Consider the following 22,531-nt stretch of genomic DNA (forward strand, 5'->3'; position numbering starts at 1 on the left):
GTTAGAATAATGTTAAAATACCAAGTAAGCACTTACCTGAACAGTAATGATTAGTTATGAACTATGGAATTTAAATGAGGCAATTTTTTTTTTTTAAAGAATAGCCTCTGCATCAGGAAGAACTATAGTGGAAAATGATTAGGAGATTTGTTAGGGATTCTTTTAGGACTCCAGGAGATGCATAGAGACTAAAGCAGTGGCTGACTCCAGGAGATACACAGAGACTAAAGCAGTGGCTGAAATGGAGAGGCGAGAATTCATCATTTAAGAGACGTTTAGAAGGTTTCATCTATTAGACTTGACAACTGGTTGTATATGAGAAATAAAAATGAGTTGAATATGACTCCCAGTTTTTTGGGTTGGACAATAGAATAGATAATGATACTCTTCACCAAAATAGGAAATATAGGAGCAAGAACAGATTTTGGAAAAGATAGGTTCAACTTTGAACTCTGTTTTTGAGGCACTTCAGCAATATACTGGTAAAGATTTCTAATGGGCAGTCGGATACTTAGGCCTGGAGTCTAGAAGGCAATACTAGGCTAGAAACATAAATTTAGAAATTAAGAGTATTTAAATGTAATCTCCAAAAGAGCAAGGATCTTGTTGACTTGTTCACTGCTAGATTCCTAGCACCTGGTACAGTGTCCAGGACATATGTATGGATTTGGGAATGGTATTTAATGCACAGAAAAATATGTAAAGGGCGACAAGAAGAAGGCTTAAGTTTGTGAGGCATGATCTATGCCTGCCTTATTTCACCATTATAAAAACAAATACAATGTCTCATACATGGTAGACTTCACTGTTGTGGAATAAATAAATATACGTCATAGGAAGAAAAATAGCTTCAAAAAGGAGTATGTGGTCAGCATTGTTTACAGTGCAGAAAAGTCAAGTAAATGAAAATTGAAAAATATCCCCTAGAAATCATTGATGTTTGCCAGAATTATTTTATTAAAGTAGTGTGCTAGAAATCAAATTTTGGGGAGATCAAGGAAGTATAAACTGTTCTAAAGGGAATTAGTAAGGGGAGAAGGTAATTGGTGGGAATTGTTGGGTAAATAAAGAGGTGCGTTGTTTGCTTCAGGGATTTGATGATGTTTACGAGCCAAGGACCAAAACCTACTGACAAAGAATCTGAAAACCCTGAAGAGAGAGGAATGATTGATGAGGGTCCCAACATATAGGGGAAGGAATGGGACCAAGAGTACAGGAAGATACATTCAGATTTTTTAGGAGAGAGGTCAGCAAATCTTCTGCAATGGAAGACAGGGAGGATGAGCACAATTATTAGTACAATTCTAGTTTGCAGCCAGAGAAGGCAGAAAATTGAGATAATTCATGCCTAATGACCTCTAATATTTTTTTCCTGAAATGAAGGGCAGAGCCATTTGATCTATGATTTAGTGGAAAATCAAGAACAATGGTTCGGTATTTAGAATGAACGAGGAAGGTAAAAAGTTGGATATCCATTATGGATATAATGCACTTTATTTATCTAAACATTTTATGCCTAATGGATAATTCATACTAATACCATTTGTGGTGCTCATGTATGATTTTAAAACTGAAAGTACCAAGAATCATATGACAAGAACGATAAGACACAACAATTATCTGCAGATATCATATTAATAATTACCTTTTCCGTTTTATTTTAGGTCCTCACACTTCAGCAAATGTAGGTGTTCTAAGTAGTTGCCTGGATGTAAGAACAGTAATTCCTGAAACATCTGTATCCAGTACTGTTTCCAGCACACAAACTATGGTAACCCAGCAGACCATTAAAACTGAATCATCCAGTACAAATGGGGCAGTTGTTAAAGATGAAACTTCACTAACAACATTCAGTACCAAATCTGAAGGTTTGAAATGTGTTTCACATACTGTATTTTGAACCATTTATGTATATAAATTCATCAAACTTACTTGTCTTAGATGGGAGTTGCATTTCATCTTGGAATTTTGTTATTAGTCATTTTAACTTAATTTCTGTGAGCAAGAGTTTTCATTTGACCTAAATTTAACTTTTAGAATCTTTAAGAATTCTTTTTAGTTTTTGTTTTCTTTCTATCATGACTTTATGGATTTTGACCATATATTTACCTTTATCAGCTTTCATCTTTCCAGAATGTAATGTAAACAGATAAAGCATTTCATTTAAAATTATTTTATAAAATATTCTCTGCATAAAATATTTAGATTAGCACACACTACTGAAATACAATCAGAATGTGTCTTTCCTACCATGAATAAATTTAGCAAACTTTTTTTTAGACAAGATTGGTTCTAGACTGTGTATTAACAATTCTTCCAACTTGCTTGATTTCTAATTTGATAAATTCTTTATTCTTTTGAAATAGGAATTGTATTGCATCTTTAGTGAACATTCTCTGAAGTTTTAGCTAGTCATCAAACCCTTGAAAAATGAAGTTTATGAATTGTTTTGAGTTAAAGGGTCAATATTACTACTTATTGTAAATAATAGTACAATACCCTCTGGCTGTTTTTTATTGTGATAAAATACACGTAACATAAAATTTGCTGTCTTAGCCATTTTTAAGTTTACAGTTGGTGGCATTAAATATATATTTAAAAATTATATTTTAATGTATCTGATAAGTTATGTAAATCTTATCTGATAAATTGTTTAATTTTTAGTTGATGAAACATATGCACTGCCTGCAACGAAGATCAGCCGTGTAGAGACACATGCTACAGCAACGCCGTTTTCTGTAAGTACATGACCTGGTGATGATGCATGTTTACACATGATTATGTACTTTTAAATGCTGAGCAACTTCTAAATAATTTCATAAAAAGATTCTCAGGTCTCAGTAATGAATTGACATAAATTTAGAAATAAATGATTGAATAGGAAAATGTTCACAGTATAATGTTTAGTGAAACAGCTGGATAAAAAATAACATATGTGTTGTGTTCCCAATTTTGTTAAAAAATACATGCAGTTCATACATTTATACTCTCACATGTACCCACACATAACCACTCTGAAATCCAGGTGGGGGGCCACAGATACTTTTGACTTTCTTCTTTATGCTTTTTATATTTTTCTATAATGCAATGTTATTTTTATAATCAGAAATGTGTGTATGTATATATACATACATATATGTGTATATATATGTGTAAATTACATTAATGGTTAAAAGATAAGGTGTGTTATGGTACATAAAACTTGAATGGCTGTATTGCTAGCTGCTTAATAGGAGCACAACAGAATATTGCAATAGTGGATTGACATAAATGTAGGGTAGCCCAATAATCTCTGATATTTGGTTGTCTTACATAGGCCAAATTTGGTATGCATGGCACCAAACTTTAAATGCCAGGAAAGTGCCTTACAAATATACCAAGATTGTCTTACTTAGATAAATACAAGGATAATACATACATATATGTACTTTTGAGGTTTTTTTTTGTTATTAGTCATTTCAACTTAATTTCTGTGAGCAAGAGTTTTCATTTGACCTAAATTTAACTTTTAGAATCTTTAAGAATTCTCTTTAGTTTTTATTTTCTTTCAATCATGACTTTATGGGTTATGACCATATATTTACCTTTATCAGCTTTCATCTTTCCAGAATGTTAAGTCCTAGTGTTTTTAGACTCTTCTTAGGGAAGGATTACTAAAATGAATATTTTTTCTCTTGAGTCTGTTTTGCCATGCATCAGCCAGAATTGTATTTGTTATTTGAGTTGGAGCCAGTTGTTTTATAAAAGTTGTTGAAGAGAGTTTTTACAACTTTATAAAATGAAAACAAGTTTAAAGCTATTACTTTTTTTAACTTTAAAGACTCTTCTAGTTAGCTCACTTTGTCATGTGTGATAGCCTAAATATTAAAAAAATGTGAATTATAAGCATGTACCTCTGCTGTTATATATTTAAGACAGAAATAAATAACTGAAGTGCACATTTGTTTTGAGCTTCTGGAAACAGTGTCTCATTTATAAGAAGATGGCTTTAAAAGGTTAGTTCCAGGGATAAGTATAATTCACTTACCACTAAAAGTAGCTTAAGGTAGAGGAAGTTTATTTGTTTTAAAACAGGATAAAAAATGTAAAACTGTTTAATCTACTCCTCTTTAGTATATACTAAAGTATATTCAAATTGCATTTTAGTTTTGAACATTTTTTCTCCTTTTAGGTTTGGAGAATCACAGGTATTTCAAGTGCAAAGATCACTGAATTTTTGCTAGTTGTTTTTGGATCTAGAAATGAGCCAGCTTGGAATGAATTTTTCTGTATTTGCTCCTTTTGGAGCAAGTTGTAATGTTACGCTAAAGGAATTACATTTTCTGAGAGAGTCTCTGAAATGACAATGTTCTATAAAATAGCTGGCATTTTAACATATCACTGATTGGAAAGCATGCTAACTCCAGCTAGGTTGATAGTACAGAGCTACTGACTTGGAGAATGCCTGTCACTCCTGTGTTTGAATTGGCATCCCTGTTTCACTGTCAGTTGACCTAATCTGTTAAGACTTTATTTACTTATGAGTTGTTAATGTTGTGGTGTTTATCCAAATACCTACTTGTAGAACACTGCATGGACTTATTAAATCTTGAAATTTTTCATATATTCAATAAGAGTCTTCATAAATTTTTTTTCTCTGAAATTAGAAAGAGACTCCTTCAAATCCAGTGGCCACAGTGAAAGCGGGAGAACAACAATGGTGTGATGTGGGAATTTTTAAAAATAATACAGCTTTGGTGAGCCAGTTTTATTTGCTGCCAAAAGGGAAGCAAAGCATCTCAAAGGTAGCTATTGATATATTTTCTACATTGTAAATTATAAGCCTCAAGGATGAGATTTTTCTCTACCAATAACTTAGGGAAAGGAAAAAAAAATTAAGAATGAGATTTCTTTTTTAGAACCCTGATTCAGGTCACTTGAATGAGTAAAATTGGGATCCATCCACAATCTATATAATTGGGAATTCTGTATACCAAATGTATTAGGCCATTCTCACATTGCTGTAAAGAAATACCTGAGACTGGCCGGGCGCAGTGGCTCACGCCTGTAATCCCAGCACTTTGGGAGGCCAAGGCAGGCAGATCACGAGGTCAGGAGATCAAGACCATCCTGGCTAACACGGTGAAACCCTGTCCCTACTAAAAGTACAGAAACTTAGCCGGGTGTGGTGGCGAGCATCTGTAGTCCCAGCTACTCAGGAGGCTGAGGCAGGAGAATGGCATGAACCCGGGAGGTGGAGCTTGCAGTGAGCCGAGATGGTGCCACTGCACTCCAGCCTGGGTGACAGTGTAAGACTCCATCTAAAAAGAAAAAAAAAAAAAGAAATACCTGAGACTGGATGGCTCAAGGTTCCACAGGCTGTACAGGAAGCATGATGCTGGCATCTGCTCAGCTTCTGGGGAGGCCTCAGAAAACTTCCAATCATGGCAGAAGGTGAAGGGAAAGCAGGCATGTCTTACATGGCACGAACAGGAGCAATGCGTGGAGTGGGGAGGTGCCACACACTTTTAAACAACCAGATCTCATGAGAACTCACGATACAATACTAAGGGGGGATGGTGCTAAACCATTCATGAGAACTCTGCCCCTACGATCCAATCACCTCCCATCAGGTCCTACCTCCAACACTAAGGATTACAATTCTACATGAGATTTGGTGGGAAAACAGATCCAAATCATATCACCAAGTTACATTGTATTCTGTGTTAAGGCCCTTTGTATGGACTACATCACAAGCATGTCATTTAAAAAATCTTTGAACCAGGTGTGGTGGAGCATGCCTGCAGTCCCAGCTACTCAGGAGGCTGAGTCAGGAGGATTGCTTGAGCCCAGGAGTTGGAGACTGCAGTGCAGTATGATAGCACCTGTGAATAGCCACTACATTCCAAACTGGGCAACATAGCAATACCTATCTCTAAATTAAAAAAAAAAACAAAAAACTTATACAATCACTGAGGTGGAGAGTTTTTTGTTTGTTTGTTTGTTTGTTTATTTGAGACAGGGTCTTGCTCTGTCACCCAAGCTGGAGTGCAGTGGTGCAATCTGAGCTCACTGCAGCCTCAACCTCCTGGGCTTAAGTTATCCTCACACCTTGGCTTCCTGAGTAGCTAGGACTACAGGGACAAGCCACCATGACCAGATAATTTTTGTAGAGACTGGGTTTCACCATGTTGCCCAGGTTGGTCTCAAACTCCTGGGCTCAAGTGATCCTTCCGTCCCGGCTTCCCAAAGTGCTGGGATTACAGGCATGAGCCACCACACCCAGCCAATGAGCTGGGTTTTGAGTCATAAATAATCTAGTCTGACTAGCACAAATAAGAGTTTTTTGAAATAGCTCTAATTTTGTTAACCGGTGTGTCTAGAGAATGGAACTTTTTTTTTCCTATTGAAAAAGAAATTTTTTTTATTCCTCATTTTACAATTAAAAGAAATCTAAAAACCCTGATATGCTATTAAATACAATCTAATGTTCCCTTGATTCTGAAACCCCTTAAAGAGAACCTTATATACATATATGAGATATTTTATATATATGTGTAAATTAGACATTTAAGCTTCTAAGAATTATTAAATAGATAACAGCTCCAAAGCACATTGGAAAAATTTATGAAGGCCAGGTGCAGTGACTCATGCCTGTAATCCCAGTACTTTGGAAGTCCAAGGTGGGAGGAGCTTGAGCCCAGGAGTTCGAGACCAGCCTGGGCAGCATGGCAAGATCCTGTCTTACAAAAAATAAAGAAATTTTCTGGGCAAGGTACGTGCCTCTGCTCCCAACTACTTGGGAGGCTGAGGTGGGAGGATCACTTGAGCCAGGAGGTCAAGGCTGCAGTGAGCCATGTTCAGGCCACTGCTCTCCAGCCTGGATGACAGAGTGAGATGCTGTCTCAAAAAAAAAAAATTATTAAATGGACAATTTCTGAGAGAATTGCAAGGAAATAGATGTTCATTTTGAATCTCCCGAAGATATGCACAAATGAGGATTATATCCTATATATTTATATATATTTTAGTTGCTCTGCTATTACTCCTCATATCCCTCTTTTTCATATAGAATTTTTCTAATTCTTGACAAAAATAGAAATTCTAGTTAATAATTAGTATTATGCCCAGTGAAATTTCTCACTGTAGTTTGATTTCATATATAAAGACGTGTCTGTGTCTAGGGGCCTAGTAGCTACCTGATTTTTCCTAAAAGAAAAAAATAGCCTAAAATTTAGAGCTAGTAAACTTAGGTTTAAATCACTAGCTCCAGCATTCAGCAGTGTGATCTTGGCAAGTCAACTTGTTTAATCTCTCTTAGATTCAGTTTCCTCATCTGTAAAATAGAGATGACATGGCTCCCTTAAAGTACGAGAACACAGTGGCACTCTGTCTAACTGGGAGAGTTAGGGAGAATATGTAAAAATTGTTTGAAAGTTGTAAATGTTATTATCTTCCTACCTAGAGTATATAATCTAATTATTTAACATTTATTTGGTGTCTGTTGAATTTTAATTTAAAAAAATGCTCTATAGGCTGAGCATGGTGGCTCACGCCTGTAATCCCAGCACTTTGGGAGGCCGACGCAGGTGGATCACATTTGGTCAGGAGTTCGAGACCAGCCTGGCCAGCATGGCGAAACCCCGTCTCTACTGAAAAATACAAAAATTAGTTGGGTGTGGTGGCAGCCATCGGTAATCTCAGCTACTCGGGAGGCTGAGGCAGGAGAATCACTTGAACCCGGGAAGCGGAGGTTGCAGTGAGCCAATTGTGCCACTGCACTCCAGCCTGGGAGACAGAGTGAGACTCCGTCTCAAAAAAAAAAAAAAAATGCTCTATACTACATGCTAGTCACTCCTTTTCTATGAAGCTTGCTTGCCTGTCTCTAAAGGGTATTGTTCCTGGGCAGACTATTATTTGACGGTGTATCTTCTTTTCTACCTTCACATTGTTCACGTGCAGAATGCTCTTACATTTCTCTGTGTAATCAGTGATTCTCAACTGAAAAGAGTGCTCACCTCTGGATAAGGAGCACAGATTTATGGACTTGGTTGCTTGTCTATTGGAGGGTTCATTCCATGTGAGAGAGAGGGAGATAAATGTGAACCAGAACCTTAAAACATAATTTATTCTTTAAAAGATTTTTTGTTTAATAAAAATTGAATAATTTTTAAAATTTTAATATATTAGTTGTACCTTTTCTTTGACTTTTGCATATACTACATTTTAGGTAGGAAATGCAGATGTACCTGACTACAGCTTGCTTAAGAAACAAGATCTTGTTCCAGGCACAGGATACAGATTCAGGGTTGCTGCAATCAATGGTTGTGGGATAGGTCCTTTCAGCAAAATCAGTGAATTTAAAACTTGTATTCCTGGTTTTCCTGGAGCTCCTTCTGCAGTCAGAATTTCAAAGGTGAGACATCGGGTCAAGACTTGTTGGTGATTTTAAATTATTTGAAATTTCACATGTGAAGTAAACTGTCAGTTTAGAAATTCTTGTTACCATCTAATGAAATGAGAGATACCTAAAAGGATGGATTTAAAGTTTAAAAAATAATTTTAGCTAATCATTCATTTTTTTTAACTTTTATTTTAAGTTCAGGGGTACATGTGCAGATTTGTTACAAAGGTAAATGAGTGTCATGGGGGTTTGTTGTGCACATTATTTCATCACCCAGGTATTAAGCCTAGTACCCATTAGTTATTTTTCCTGATCCTCTCCCTCTTCCCACCCTCCATTCTCTGATAGGCCCCAGTGTGTGTTGTCTCCCTCTATGTGTCCATGTGATTTCAAGCAAAACTACAGCATCCAAATCACAGAAAGGCAGGGAAATCTGGTATGCTTCTAAATTTGTTCTTGTTATTATGGAACGAAAACGTTTGGCTGGAGAATTTTAATAGAGCACTCGAAACTGGATTATATTTTATCCTAATGTCCTGTCCCTCCCTAGAGATTGTTTAGGAAATAAAAATCCCTGTTTTGGGATATTACAGGCAGACATTTAAACTTAGTTGTGTTTTTGAAAAGCAAGCATGAAATTAAACATTGTAGATCCAAATGAGGTAGGTTTTAAAAATCAACAATAAAAGATGTAACATCTAATGCAATTATTTTAGTAAAAATGAGCATTTTGTATTCTAAAGATAGACTCAACATAATAAGTGATAACAGAGGAAACTTAAGAACCTTTAACCTGTTTTTTTCCCCCCCTCTTCAAGAATGTTGAAGGTATCCACCTTTCCTGGGAACCTCCAACCTCACCTTCTGGAAATATTTTGGAATATTCAGCCTACTTGGCTATCCGCACAGCACAGATACAAGATAATCCAAGTCAACTTGTGTTCATGAGGATTTATTGTGGTCTTAAGACATCATGTATAGTAACTGCTGGGCAACTTGCAAATGCACATATTGATTATACATCCAGGCCTGCCATTGTGTTCAGGATATCAGCAAAGAATGAAAAGGGATATGGACCAGCTACACAAGTTCGGTGGCTTCAAGGTAACAATAAGAAAGCACCTTTAAATTGAATTGGTTTTTTTACTGAAGCTATTGTGATGATGATTATTTATTAGTAACTGGTTATGAAGATTTGTCATTTAAAAGAGTATTCTCTGGCTGTGTCTCCAGCAGTTATGAACTTGAGTTTGTAAATTGTTCTTAAAATGTATTTGCTGAATTATAGATCCAAATAAAAGAAAAGAAGCAAAGACTCTCTGAAAATTAGTATATGAGTTCTTCCTTACAGATATAGCTCTTTTATAAAGAAAAACAGTGAAATTAAGATAAAAGCTAGAAAGCTTTATTACCCCAATATCTTTTATAAGGGCTGTGTAACCCAGTCATCCTAGAGTTATTGAGATGATTCTGGTAACTGGCTGTTGTATACTATGCTGTCTTATATAGTAAATGTTCTCTACATTGTAAATGTCCTACCTTTGAGTACTCCTTCTATCTTTATTCTATATGAGCAGTGTTCCTCTAACAACTGTCTTCTATTGGATAATATGTGTGATACTATAATAATTCTAATAGTTATTTGATTCCTTTCTTTGTTTACAGTTAGCACAGAGCTTAAGAAATTAAAAAAGAGGCAAGTTTAGAAACTGCTTTTGAACTTTTATTATTTTCCAAGAATCATGGTAAAATACAACAAGAACAATGAGTTTTCTTGATTCTTACCAGGCCAATATATTTGAATATATTTTTGGCCAAAGCACTTAACTTATCTGGCCCTCATTTTCCTCATAACAGATGAGGGAGTTAAAGCAGTTTATCTTTTAGGTCCCTTTCAGCACTAAGGTTTTGTGTTTTTAGTAGAAGTGAAGTATGTCCCTGAACATTTTCATCTGTCTTAATGGCTCTAATTTTGCTTTTGCTAAAATTAAAATCTTCATAATTGAATTCAAAATTAAAGTATATGTCCTCCTATTGGAGAAAAAAACAAGCACCTTAACAGGACACAAGTTTTAAAATAGTGTTTTAAACATTTGTAAGATTTTTGTAAATGCTCTAAATGTTTTATTTTTGCATTGTTTTTACCTTGAAATTGTATAAACTTTTTTACTATGAAAATATAAGCATTAGACAGCTAACTCAGGTTCCATTACAACCTTAAAGATACAGATAGGCATTATAAACACTCTGCTACAGGTAACTTGTTTTAAACCTTTTAGGAATTTCATGGTTCCACTGCCTATTTAAATCTGGAATTAATATACAGAGCAATAATTGCAGAAAAGATATTTCAAACTAAGAGCTTCAATAACTGCAGGGGCACAGGTCTATCTTTTTTTATACCACATAACCTTATGCCAGTTTAGGTTGACTGAGTAGCTATGTCCTCAAATTTCATGTATGATAGCCCCCAGCAAAGATGGATTTAATTGTGCAGAATTGATATATATGTGTGTTCCAGTTACTAATTTAAAGTGTATAGAATATTTTAATATATAATTTTTGTAAAGAACTGGGATTTTTATACTACAGTATTTGTAATTAATGTGTCTCACTAATTAAGTTTCTCTTGAAGAAAATATGCAAATTGTTAGACACATAATGAGTGGTTTCCAAACTCTAAAGATAAAATAAATGCACTACTATGGTGTTGTTAGAATACCTTTTTTGTGGCTGTATGAATATTTACTCTTTAAATGTGTACTTTACAATGTTTACAAGGAGCTTCTCTGGTTTGTTATCCCAGCAATGCCCTTGGTGAGAGCTTCATTCTGCATTTGTTTAATTCATATGCTTTGCTTTTGGCATATGCTTGCTTTTTGCACTAGTAGAATTTTAACTTACCTCATTATTGTGTTTGTAATCATTTGTCTAGCTTCTGTAATGTATCTGATATAGGCTAAACAAATACTTAACCAAAGTTAAAATACATGGTAAGCAATTTTGCACATATTAAATATTAGGGTTTGTTGTGTATATGTGTATACTTAATTATAAAAAGAATATGAATGGAAAGTTATACTAAAAGTATGTGTTTCAAGCCCAGTTATTTTAAAGATCTATTGCTTTAATAGAAAAAGTTTGGCTTTTAACCCTTTCTTCTCTGCATTAATTAACAACGTGCATCTTGAAGCCCTTCTCCTAATAACAAGGAATACGTTGATTTTAAGCAAAGGATAGAATATTTGTTTGAGTGTGCACATTTATACCTGTTTAGTATTTGATTCAGTTAAGCCTCCACTCTTCTGGATCAGGAGGTGATTCTGAACCTGTGGTTCTAACATATGACTTACTTTTTAGAGGGAAGAGAAGTCTTTCTATACTGAGGGATTTGTTAAAATCATAAATGTTTTTGCCTTGAGACTTAGCCCAGATTCTATTTTTTTTTTTTTTGGCATTTGTACATTAAGCACCAGTCATATTTATCTCTGTGATAAGGGATTGCTGACTAAAAAATGCCATTAAGAAATCTCTGTGGCTTTGACATTAGTAGTTAATAAGAGATCTTAGAGCTGTGTGCTGATGAATAGAATGAATTGGAGCAAATAGCAAGAGAAGTGCATTTAGCTTCTTATGATTTGCACATTTTCTAAGTGAAGATCCCTTTGTGTAGCAGTAGGCTGTATCATGCAGATATTTTTCATAGGATTTGCACTGAGTTAAATGACTTTCTTTACTCTTCCCGGTCAGGTAAGCAGTTCAAATATAACAAGGCTTTGTGCCAGTCCTCTTCTGTGTTCTGCAACTCTGGCTCTTATAAGTAGTAAAAATATTTTTGATGTTGCATGCTCTCAGAATTATGTTTTCTAAAATATCATATTGGCTTCATTTTAGTTTAATAAACTTCTTTGGCAACTTAATTAGACATAGGGTATATATAAACTCAATTTTATCTGCATTTTTTAAAAAATTGAAATAATCTGGTTGCATGTATGAAGGACTCCTGCCTCATTACCCAATTACATAAATACAATTATCTATAGGAAGGTGAAATTGTTGATCTATTATTTCAAAGACTTGTAGACTAGCAAAGATTCATTCTGATTAGAAATAAGGTCTATAGCTAAAGATATTTTTATTTTAAAAAATTACAGCCCTTGTAACAAAAATCATTTGTAACATTGGATATGAAGACATTATTAGTATTTAAAATTATTGTAGTCATTTGATCATAAATGAAGTAGCTTGCAAAATAGACTTGGTCTTTGACCCTTTAAGGTGTAACTGACTGACTGTTGTGTTTTTCAAGACTGATTTTAGGCAGTTTTATGTATCGTGTACCAATGATATGTAAAATAAAGCACCTTTTCTACTATAAACAATTACAGGTGTTATTTATTTTGAAGGATATGAAAGAAAAGTTAGTGATGGCAGAGTAAATCTGTAGAAATGTTGATTTTATATTTAAAATAACATTATGTAAACATATTAAACATATATTAACATGTTTAATAATTAATATTTAATAATTAAGTTTAATAATTGTTAAACGTATATTTAAAAGGCTGCCTGTATTGTTTGAAATAATATAGGCAGCCTTTAAATTAAGAATGGATCATGTTTAAAAACTTGTTTTTAAGTTTTTAAGATGGCAGTTGGGAGTCGTTTTCTCATAGAAATGTAAATCCTATGTAAGTAACCCTTGTCACACCTGAACTAGTATGCTTGAAAGTAAAAAGGCAAATGGCTCCAAGAAATAGTCTAAACTTGTTGTCACCTTTTTTTTGTTTTTCATTTACTCTAAAATATTTTTCTTTATTCTTTTCATCCTTTTAAATTCATAGCAGCCAGACTTCTGACCTGCTGCTCCATTGAAATGGCTCTAGCAAAGTTCAAGGATAACCTCCCATTTCCCAAATCCAGGGAACTCTTTTATCGTATTTAATCTTGTCATTTGAAACTTTTGTCCACTGTCTTGGCACTTCCTCATTTTTGTAGTGTCTATCTTACCATGCTTTCTGTCCATCTTTACACACCTCTTCCTGTCTATGGTTCCCTTTTTTACTCCCACCTGTCCCCATTCATTTTTTTTCCTAGATTCAGGCCAAATTGCCAATCTGAAGAAGTCTTTCCTGACATACTCCACCACCAGGTAGATTTAACCCCTTCTTTTTGTTCTCCCACTGTCCTTTGTTAAATCTTCTGTCATAGCAGTCTAAAAACTTAGCGCCCCTATTTGTTAGCATGTCCCTCTCCATCTGCTAGATGGTAGGTCTTCAAGGCAGAGATTGGGTCTTTATACCCGTTCCATGTTGGCTGGCTAGTTAATTGGTACTTAAATATTTTAACAAGTGGGTAAAGAAAATTGTCACCTTTACACTTCTTCATATTCCCACTCCTCCTAAATAGAGGTCAGAATGGGAGGGAAGCTTTGAAAGGGAAAGAGATTTTTTGCAGATTTGCCAAGTATCTGGAGGAAATGCAAACTCTTTAGCTTTGTCTTACCCTGCCCTGCTATTAGGTTAAAAGAAGTTCTGGGATAAGAGATTTAGTATAGGAGGTCTTTGATTTGAAAAGGTCTTTCTACCAGATCAGGTTTGTTTTTTTTCTTAAAGGAAAGAAAGAAGAAAGATCTTTCATGAGGTTATGGGCATTGCTGGATTATGATTTTTAACACTGGATGATCAAAATAAGCTAAAACTGTCAAAAGTTAATCTCTGACACTAGAAATTACCTACCTATATAAGTTCAGGGAACTGCTGAAGGACATGGTTACCAGGATTGGAACTGCATTGGATTCTGTTAATATCAAGTCAGGTCACTGTTATCACCTCTAAACTTGTAGGACAAAAGATTCTTACACTCAGGAAAATGAGATGACATTGGCAAAACTCCTTTCTAAGTTTTCTAGTTATAGTTAGTCCCTAGACTTATGTATTTCTGTGACTCCAGAAAAAAACTTACTGTGATCATTCCTGGAAAAACATGAACTACAAAATTCTGGGGGGAAAATCAATAAATTCTGTAAACCGAATGAAGGGCTCATGTCTGTAATCCCAGGCCAAGGCGGGTGGATCACCTGAGGATTGACCAGCCTGGCCAATATGGTGAAACCCCGTCTCTACTAAAAATACAAAAATTAGCTTGGCATGGTGGCAGGCGTCTGTAATCCCAGCTACTCAGGAGGCTGAGGGAGGAGAATCACTTGAACCCTGGAGGCGGAGGTTGCAGTGAGCTGAGATCGCGCCATTGCACTCCAGCCTGAGCGACAAGAGTGAAACCCCATCTCAAAAAAAAAGGCCGTAAAATCTGAGAACACCAGCTTCCTTGTTCAAAATAGTGTCCACTTGTGGGCCTATTAATCTCAGCAGAGGGGATCTGGAACTGAGCATGAGGTTCTTTTGTTTTATATATTTGGTATTTTGGATAAATTAGGTTGAGCAAAGGCCTGCTACTTAATCATCAAATTCACAATCTGGGTACCACTCCTGCCAGTACCTCACATTCAAAAAAGTTATGAGAATGCAAGGTTATAAAGCCTTTGGTCTTGGATAGAGAGAATGCTGGGAAGTCATAGAGATGAGGTTGTGAAGGTTACAGAAGTATTCCTTATTTACTGATTTTAATTTGCTTGTTCAAAAGATATTTGAAGAGTGCCTAGAGATGTCAGGGTGTTTACATATAAAAGAGAAGAAAGTATGAATTGGTGGCATATCAGATATGGAAGATGTCACAGAGAAGGAAACGTTCCCCCCCACCACCACCATTCTACCCACTTCCCCTTCATGGTCTTCTTACCCCCCCAAAGATAGGAAGCTAAAAGATCCATCATTCCTGAGCGTGAGAATTGAGGAAGGCACAAGATGAGCCCTTTGGTATGAGCACATACAGGTTAAAAATAAAAGGTAGCAGCTGGTGTTTGTTTTTGAACATAGAAAAACCATGTCCACTAGTAAATTATACTCCAACAAATGTCCAGCTCCAACCAAAAAGATTATCCATTCCTCCTACTGAGAAGATAGAGTAGACGTTCTCTGAGAATTTAAGAAGAGTTACCTCCTTTTCTCTTTTCATATTGGGGAAGGGGCAAAAAGCTACAGCCATAATGTTTATCATCCGCTGTAACAAAGCATAGCATGTAAGAGAGTGGGCAGAGATCTGAAGATAAAACTGCTTGATTCACAATCATCCTGCCAGTTGCGATTTAGCACCCCCTGGTGGCATTGTCCAGTCCAGCTTACATGTGGATAAGATTCTAGGTCTTGTAGCTGCCTAGGATTTTAAAAATAGCTACAGCAATACCTGGAGCTTTCTGGTGAGTTGGCAATCCTGTGTTAGACCCAGTTGGAGAGACTGGACCTGGAGAATATACTTTCTACTTTCCTGCAACTTCCTAACCCAAGATAATAACTTTAACCTGCCCTGTTTAGATACAGGGACACACTGATTATTTCAAGATCCATTTAATTTTTGAGGATTTTTAGATTGTTTATCAAAATTTCTAGCTAGTTTTCTGAATCAGGAGAAATTGCATCTTAACTATGTCTTTTTAAGTCTACAAAATGGCACTGACATTGATAACCTTGGTAAAGACGTGATTGCAAAATTGTTATAACATTTGTGTGACCAGCAAGGCACCTGTTATTGAGCAATATGGAGAAACGGTCAGTTGCTGCCATACACTTTCCATATTTTTGGAATACTTAATACATGAATCATTATTAGGAGAATGTGTGAGAGGAAATTTGTACTTTTGAAAGTCAACATAATTCAGTAAAGAGGTGGTTTCTTTGTCAATTTATTTGGAATTTATATCACCTATCATTTCATTATCTGCTTTATATAAATGATTATACCCAGAGAACAAAGTAACCAGTTAACCAGAGTCATGCCAGTGAGTCCAAGCCAACTTGGAAGAACAGTGCTATAATATTGCCATCTCATTGGATCTTGACCCTGTGGGAATCTAGTTAACTTCTGTGAGGAATAGTCCATACTCATTTCCTTTTCATATTATCATGTATTGCTTCCCCCATTATTATAATTGACTGATTTGCATAGCACAGTAGTGGCCGAAATATCAGAAGATGTTCTCCCTTTGTTGATGAAAGTACATATTGCATAACCTTGTATCTTTTTTCTTTTAAAATGTTTGTTGTGAAATAATACAAAAGTATATTGTGTATGTATGGTTTAAAAAATAACATGATCACACGTACTCAGCCTTCAGCTTAGGAACTAGAACATTCTCAGCTGCCTAGAATCCCCCATTTGTTCTCCCTCCATAGATTATATGAGGTAAACATTCTGGATTTTTTGTTAATAATTTCCCATGTTTTTATTTGTGACTCTACCATCTATGTATGTATTCCTAATAATATATTGTTTAGATTTGTTTTTGAACTTTTATGTAAATGGAATCATGCTGTATGTATTCTTCTGTGACCTCTTTTTTCTGACATTGTTTTTGAGATTCCCATCCATGTTTATGCATGTAACTGTATTTCATGTTTTCATAGCTGTATGGTATTCGATTGTATGACTATTTCACAATTTATTTATCCATTCTTCTATTTATGGAGATTTGGATTGTTTTCAGCATTTTGCAATTACAAACAATGCTGCTATGAACATTCTGCCCAATTACAATGTAAGCTGTGTGTGGGCAGAAGTTTTGTCTGTTCTGTACTCTACCATATTCCCAATGTCAGAACAATGCCTGGCACCAGGTAGATGCTCAATAAATATTTGAGGAATGAATGACTTCTTGTATTGTCTCCTGGTGCACTTTTACAGCAGTTGCTCTAGGACAGTTGTTGTCAAAGTGTGGTTCAGGGACCCCTGGGGGTCCCTGAGACCTTTTTGGGAGGGGTCTGTGAGTACAAAACTATTTTCATAATAATACTAAGGCATTATTTGTTCATTTCATTCTCGATTTTTTCACATTTTCCAGATGTATGATAACATCACTCTGGCAGCTAATCAAGTATACTTGTATGTTTCTGTTTTAAAAAGTCTGAATTTTAAGTTCTAATATGGTAAATATTGATAGATATAACCCACATGAACAACAGCTCTTTGAGGCTGTCAATAGTTTTTAAGGATAGAAAGAGGTTCTGAGACCAAAACTGAGAACTGCTGCTCTAAGGAGTGGGTTTTACTTGGTAATTGTTTTCTAAAGCATTTGTACCAACTTATACTCCCACTGGCAGTGGTTGAGAGTTCCCATGGCTTCACATCTTGGCAAACACTTGGTCTTGACTATCTTTGTATGTGCCAACTGGATGGCTATTATGTGGTTTCTTAGTGTGGGTTTAATTTGCATTTCCCTGATTACTAATGAAATTGAGTGTCTCTTCATATATGGGTCATCATGATTCCTCTTCTGTGAAATATTCCTGTCTTTTGCCCATTTTTCTATTAGGTTGTCTGTCTTTTTTTCATTGATTCATATGATGGATACCAATCCTTGGTCAGTTAAATATATTGCATATATCTTCTCTCAGTTTGTGTATTGTCTTTGTAATTTTAAATTATCTGTTGATCCACTTGGAGAAAACTGACATCTTTTCAGTAATGAGTCTTTCCAGCCAAAACCATTGTGTAGCTTTCCATTTACTAGGTCTTCTTTAATGTCTCAATGAACTTTAAAAATGTTCTCCATCAAGGCCTTTACATCTTGTATTAGATTTCATCCTAGTGGTTTTATAGTTTTTAATGCTGTAAACTGAATTTTTATCTTTTTTAAATTTGTTTTTATCTTAAAATTTTTCTCATTATTTTTATTGACTTTGTTAATTTCATTCAAAATGCATAACAATATTTCTATATAATCAGCAATAACCAGAATGGAAAGTATAATTTTAAAAATTCAGTTTAATTAAATTCAGTTTACCTGTTATGGATGGTAACTGAATTTTACTGAATTACTGAATTTTTAAAATTATACTTTCCATTCTGATTGTTGCTGATTTTTAAAATTCAGTTTAATTAAATTTAGTTTACCTATTTCTATCTGGTAACAGGTAAAATTATACCTGTTAAAATTATACTTTCCATTGTGATTATTGCTGATTATATAGAAATAATATTGGCATGTATTGATTTTAGATCCAACAACTATGCTAAACTTTTATTAGTTCTAACAATTATCTAGATGTCCTTTGAGTTTTTTAAATTAACATTTGCAAATAGTGGCAATTTTTGTCCTTTCTGATCCTTACAACTTTTTAAAAATTTCTTGTATTTCTGTGCTAGCTAGCACCTATAGAACAATGTTGAAGGGAACTGATAGTAAATCTTGTCTTAACCCTGATTTAAAGATTTTCTTTTTTTTTTTTTTTAACATTTCACTGTTTAGTGGCTTTTTTTTTTGTAAATGGCCTTTATCAGTTTAAGGAAGTTTTTTGTTTTTTGGTTTGGTTTTTTGTTTCTGTTAATCCAGGCTGGAGTGCATGGCATGATCACAGCTCACTGCAGCCTTGATCTGCTGGGCTCAAGTGATCCTCCTGCCTCAGTATCCCAAGTAGCTGGGACTACAGGCATGTGCCACCATGCCCAGCTTATGTTTAAATTTTTTGTAAAGGTGAGGTCTCATTATGTTGCTCAGGCTGGTCTCCAGTTCCTGGGCTCAAGCAATCCTCCTGCCTCAGCCTTCCAAAGTGCTAAGATGGCCAGTGCTCCACTGCACCTGGCCAAGGAAGTTATCTTCTTTATCTAGTTTGCCAATAGTTGTATTATGAATGGATTTTTTTTATTTTTTTATTTTTTTTTATTTTTTTGAGATGGAGTCTGGCTCTGTCGCCCAGGCTGGAGTGCAGTGGCGCAATCTCGGCTCACTCCAAGCTCCGCCTCCCGGGTTCACACCATTCTCCTGCCTCAGCCTCCAGAGTAGCTGGGACTACAGGTGCCCACCACTACGACCGGCTAATTTTTTTTTTTTTTTTTTTTTTTTTAGTAGAAACGGGGTTTCACCGTGTTAGCTAGGATGGTCTCGATCTCCTGACCTTGTGTTCTGCCTGCCTAGGCCTCCCAAAGTGCTGGGATTACAGACGTGAGCCACCGCGCCCGGCCTGGATATTGAATTTTATTCAAGGCTTTTTTTCTGTCTCTCCTTTAATGTGTTAATATATAAATTACGGTAACTGACTTTTTAATATTAAACCAACCTTTAATTCCAATTATAAACCCAACTTGGTCATGGTGTGTGTGTGTTTTAATACTTTGCTGGACTCAATTTGCCAATATTTTGTTTAGTTTTGGTCCTATAGGCCAGACACGGTGGCTCACGCCTGTAATCCCAGCAATTTGGGAGGCCGAGGCGGGCAGATCACTTGAGGTCAGGAGTTCGAGACCAGCCTGGCCAATATGGTGAAACCCCATCTCTACTACAAATACAAAATAGCTGGGCGTGGTGGTGTGCACCTGTAGTCTCAGCTATTCAGGAGGCTGAGGCACCAGAATCACTTGGGCCTGGGAGGCGGAGATTGCAGTGAGCCCAGATCACACCACTGCAGTCCAACCTGGGCAACTGAGCAAGACAATATCTCAAAAATAAATAAATAAAAACAAATAGTTTTGCTCCTATGTTCATGAGTAAAATCAGTCTATAATACTTTCATGTCCTATCATTGTCTGATTTTGGTATCAACATTATACTAGCCTCATGAAATGGTGAGTTTTTCAATTTTCTGGAAGTGTTTAAGATCAGAACAGTCTTTAAAACTATTTGGTCATTAATGGAAGATTTGTATTCAATGTCTTTAAAGGTTATAAGAACATTAGGATTTTATTCTTGTCAGTGTTTTCTTTTTTTTTTTTGAGACGGAGTCTCGCTTTGTCGCCCAGGCTGGAGTACAGTGGCATGATCTCTGCTCACTGCAAGCTCCGCCTCCTGGGTTCATGCCATTCTCCTGCCTCAGCCTCCCGAGTAGCTGGGACTACAGTCACCCACCACCACGCCCGGCTAATTTTTTGTATTTTTAGTAGAGACGGGGTTTCACCGTGTAAGCCAGGATGGTCTCGATCTCCTGACCTCGTGGTCCACCCGCCTCAGCCTCCCAAAGTGCTGGGATTACAGGCGTGAGTCACTACGCCTGGCCTCTTTTCAGTTTATTATTTTTTTCTAGGGATTTATCCATTTCATCTTAGTTTAAGATTTTTCCTATATGAAGTTGTCTATTTTATTCTTGTATCATTTTAGTCTCCACAGCATCTGTTAGTTGACCTTCATTCCTGTTTATTTGTGCTTTCTCATTTTTCTTGGTTAATCCTTCAAGAGGTTTAAATGTTTAACACATTAGTTTCTTTAAAAGCGTATTTCCAAATGTCAGGGATAGGTTATAGTAGCTTGTCTAAATCCCTGCTTTCATGATACACTTTAAAAATGCATTATTCAATTAATTTGCTGATAGTTCACATTATTTTATGTTATAAAGCATTTGGGGGTTTTTAACTGGGAGTTGTTAGGTTATCTAGGCTGTCTTACTCTTGGAACTGAAGTCTAGATTAATAGTTTGCCCATATTTATGTGAGTAGAATACATGGTACTTCCAAGATGTCTGGTTCTCTCTGTACAGTTCTGTAAGATAGCACTTTTACGGTGTGGAGACTGCTACTTGCAAGGTTGGCAATGTGCAGAAAGAAACTTTTTTTTAAAGATAGACTCTTCCTCCAAAGTAAGGAATGGCTCTGCCATTTCCTTAAATGTCCCAAACATTGTTCTTTGATTAATGATTGCTTTGATCTGAAAAAAGAATTTGGATTTGGTTTCTTGTAAACCTAATATTGGGGATTATATATGCATGAATGAGCCTCCTTGGCATACCTGTCCTGGCTGAAAGGCACTTTCTGTTATGACTTTTCCTTGCCCAGTAACCTGTTTTCAACAACTGCCTAGTGTTCAAAGTTCAGAAATATCTTTCATTCAGATGTACTCTGAAATTGAGCCATGGAAAACAGTTGCAAAAGTATGACACAAACCTGTTACTGCTTGCTCTTAGAGGACAATCAAGGAAGATCTAAATTATACCTTAAAAGAGGCAAGAATTTATGCCATGGATCAGAATTTTATAATCTCAGTATATTTTTGTGGAAGAAAAAAGAATTACCTATTAACATAATTTGCTCCCCTAAAACTAGTACATGGCCTTTAAGACAGTGCCAGTGGCCGGGCGCAGTGGCTCACGCCTGTAATCCCAGCACTTAGGGAGGTCAAGGTGGGCGGATTGCCTGAGCTCAGGAGTTGGCGACCAGCCTGGGCAACACAGTGAAACCCCGTCTCTACTAAAATACAAAAAATTAGCCGGGCATAGCAGCATGCGCCTGTAGTCCCACCTACTCGGGAGGCTGAGGCAGGAGAATTGCTTAAACCCAGGAGGCGGAAGTTGCAGTGAGCTGAGATCACGCCACTGCACTCCAGCCTGGGCAACAGAGTGAGACTCCGTCTTAAAAAAAAAAAAAAAAAAAAGGGCCAGCACATATTTTAATGACTTTATTCTTACCTGACACACTTGCTCAGATTAATTTTGGTAAAGGAGTTCTTATAATAAGTTGTCTTGCACAGGTATCCCTTTAATATGCAGTGGAAAAAGAAACAGTCTGGAGTAAGATCAGGGAAAACTGTAACTTTACTATTAGGCAAGTGTCTCTCTTTAAAGGCAATGGCCAGAAGCCAGAGAAATGAATCCATGCCAGTGCCATCTGTGGCCCAAGATTTGAAGGGATTCTGCCTTATGGTTTCACAAATCCTTAAAATCAGGTACAAAAAGCAGCAGTCTTGAAACAAATTTCTAAGGGGCTGTACAGCAGCCAGTATAAAAGGCTGTATTGCACATCTCCTCAGTTTTGGGTGGTGCTGTTTTCTGTTTTTGGTGATTAGTACAAAGGTTTTACAAATGTTTGAGGACCTTTTCTGATGAAGTTAAGACCTGAAGAATGAGTGGGACTAGGCAGAGGGAAGTCTATGTGTTTAAGGTCATGGCAGGTGGGTGGGAGAGGCAAAGAACTTGGCATAAGGAGCCTAGACCAGATCAGGGGTGACTGGAGCTCCCCAGTCAAGAGAGAGCTAAACTTGGTGAAGTAACATTTCTAGCTCTAAAAGAAAACATAAAACTGAATATTTTTCAGGCAGTGTAGTATAGTTCCTTA

The 22,531-nt window shown here is 36.1% G+C and overlaps 1 protein-coding gene across 3 annotated transcripts in view; it reads left to right on the forward strand.

The window, feature by feature from the left end:
- HCFC2 (host cell factor C2) overlaps positions 1-17,143 on the forward strand; it is a 46,167-nt gene extending 29,024 nt beyond the window's left edge. The window contains exons 11-15 of one of the 3 annotated variants that reach the window (XM_008958002.6): positions 1,665-1,868; positions 2,665-2,738; positions 4,647-4,784; positions 8,210-8,395; positions 9,202-17,143. In XM_008958002.6, coding sequence (XP_008956250.4) covers positions 1,665-1,868; positions 2,665-2,738; positions 4,647-4,784; positions 8,210-8,395; positions 9,202-9,516 — 917 coding nt within the window. In that variant the 3' untranslated portion in view covers positions 9,517-17,143. Of the gene's footprint in view, positions 1-1,664; positions 1,869-2,664; positions 2,739-3,914; positions 3,996-4,646; positions 4,785-8,209; positions 8,396-9,201 lie in introns of those variants that run through there. The other 2 variants (XM_034934355.3, XM_034934356.3) reach the window with 2 other exon arrangements.
- Positions 17,144-22,531: the final 5,388 nt, after the last annotated feature.

The sequence above is a fragment of the Pan paniscus genome, chromosome 10 (genome assembly GCF_029289425.2).
Source record: "Pan paniscus chromosome 10, NHGRI_mPanPan1-v2.0_pri, whole genome shotgun sequence".
Classification (NCBI taxonomy): domain Eukaryota; kingdom Metazoa; phylum Chordata; class Mammalia; order Primates; family Hominidae; genus Pan; species Pan paniscus.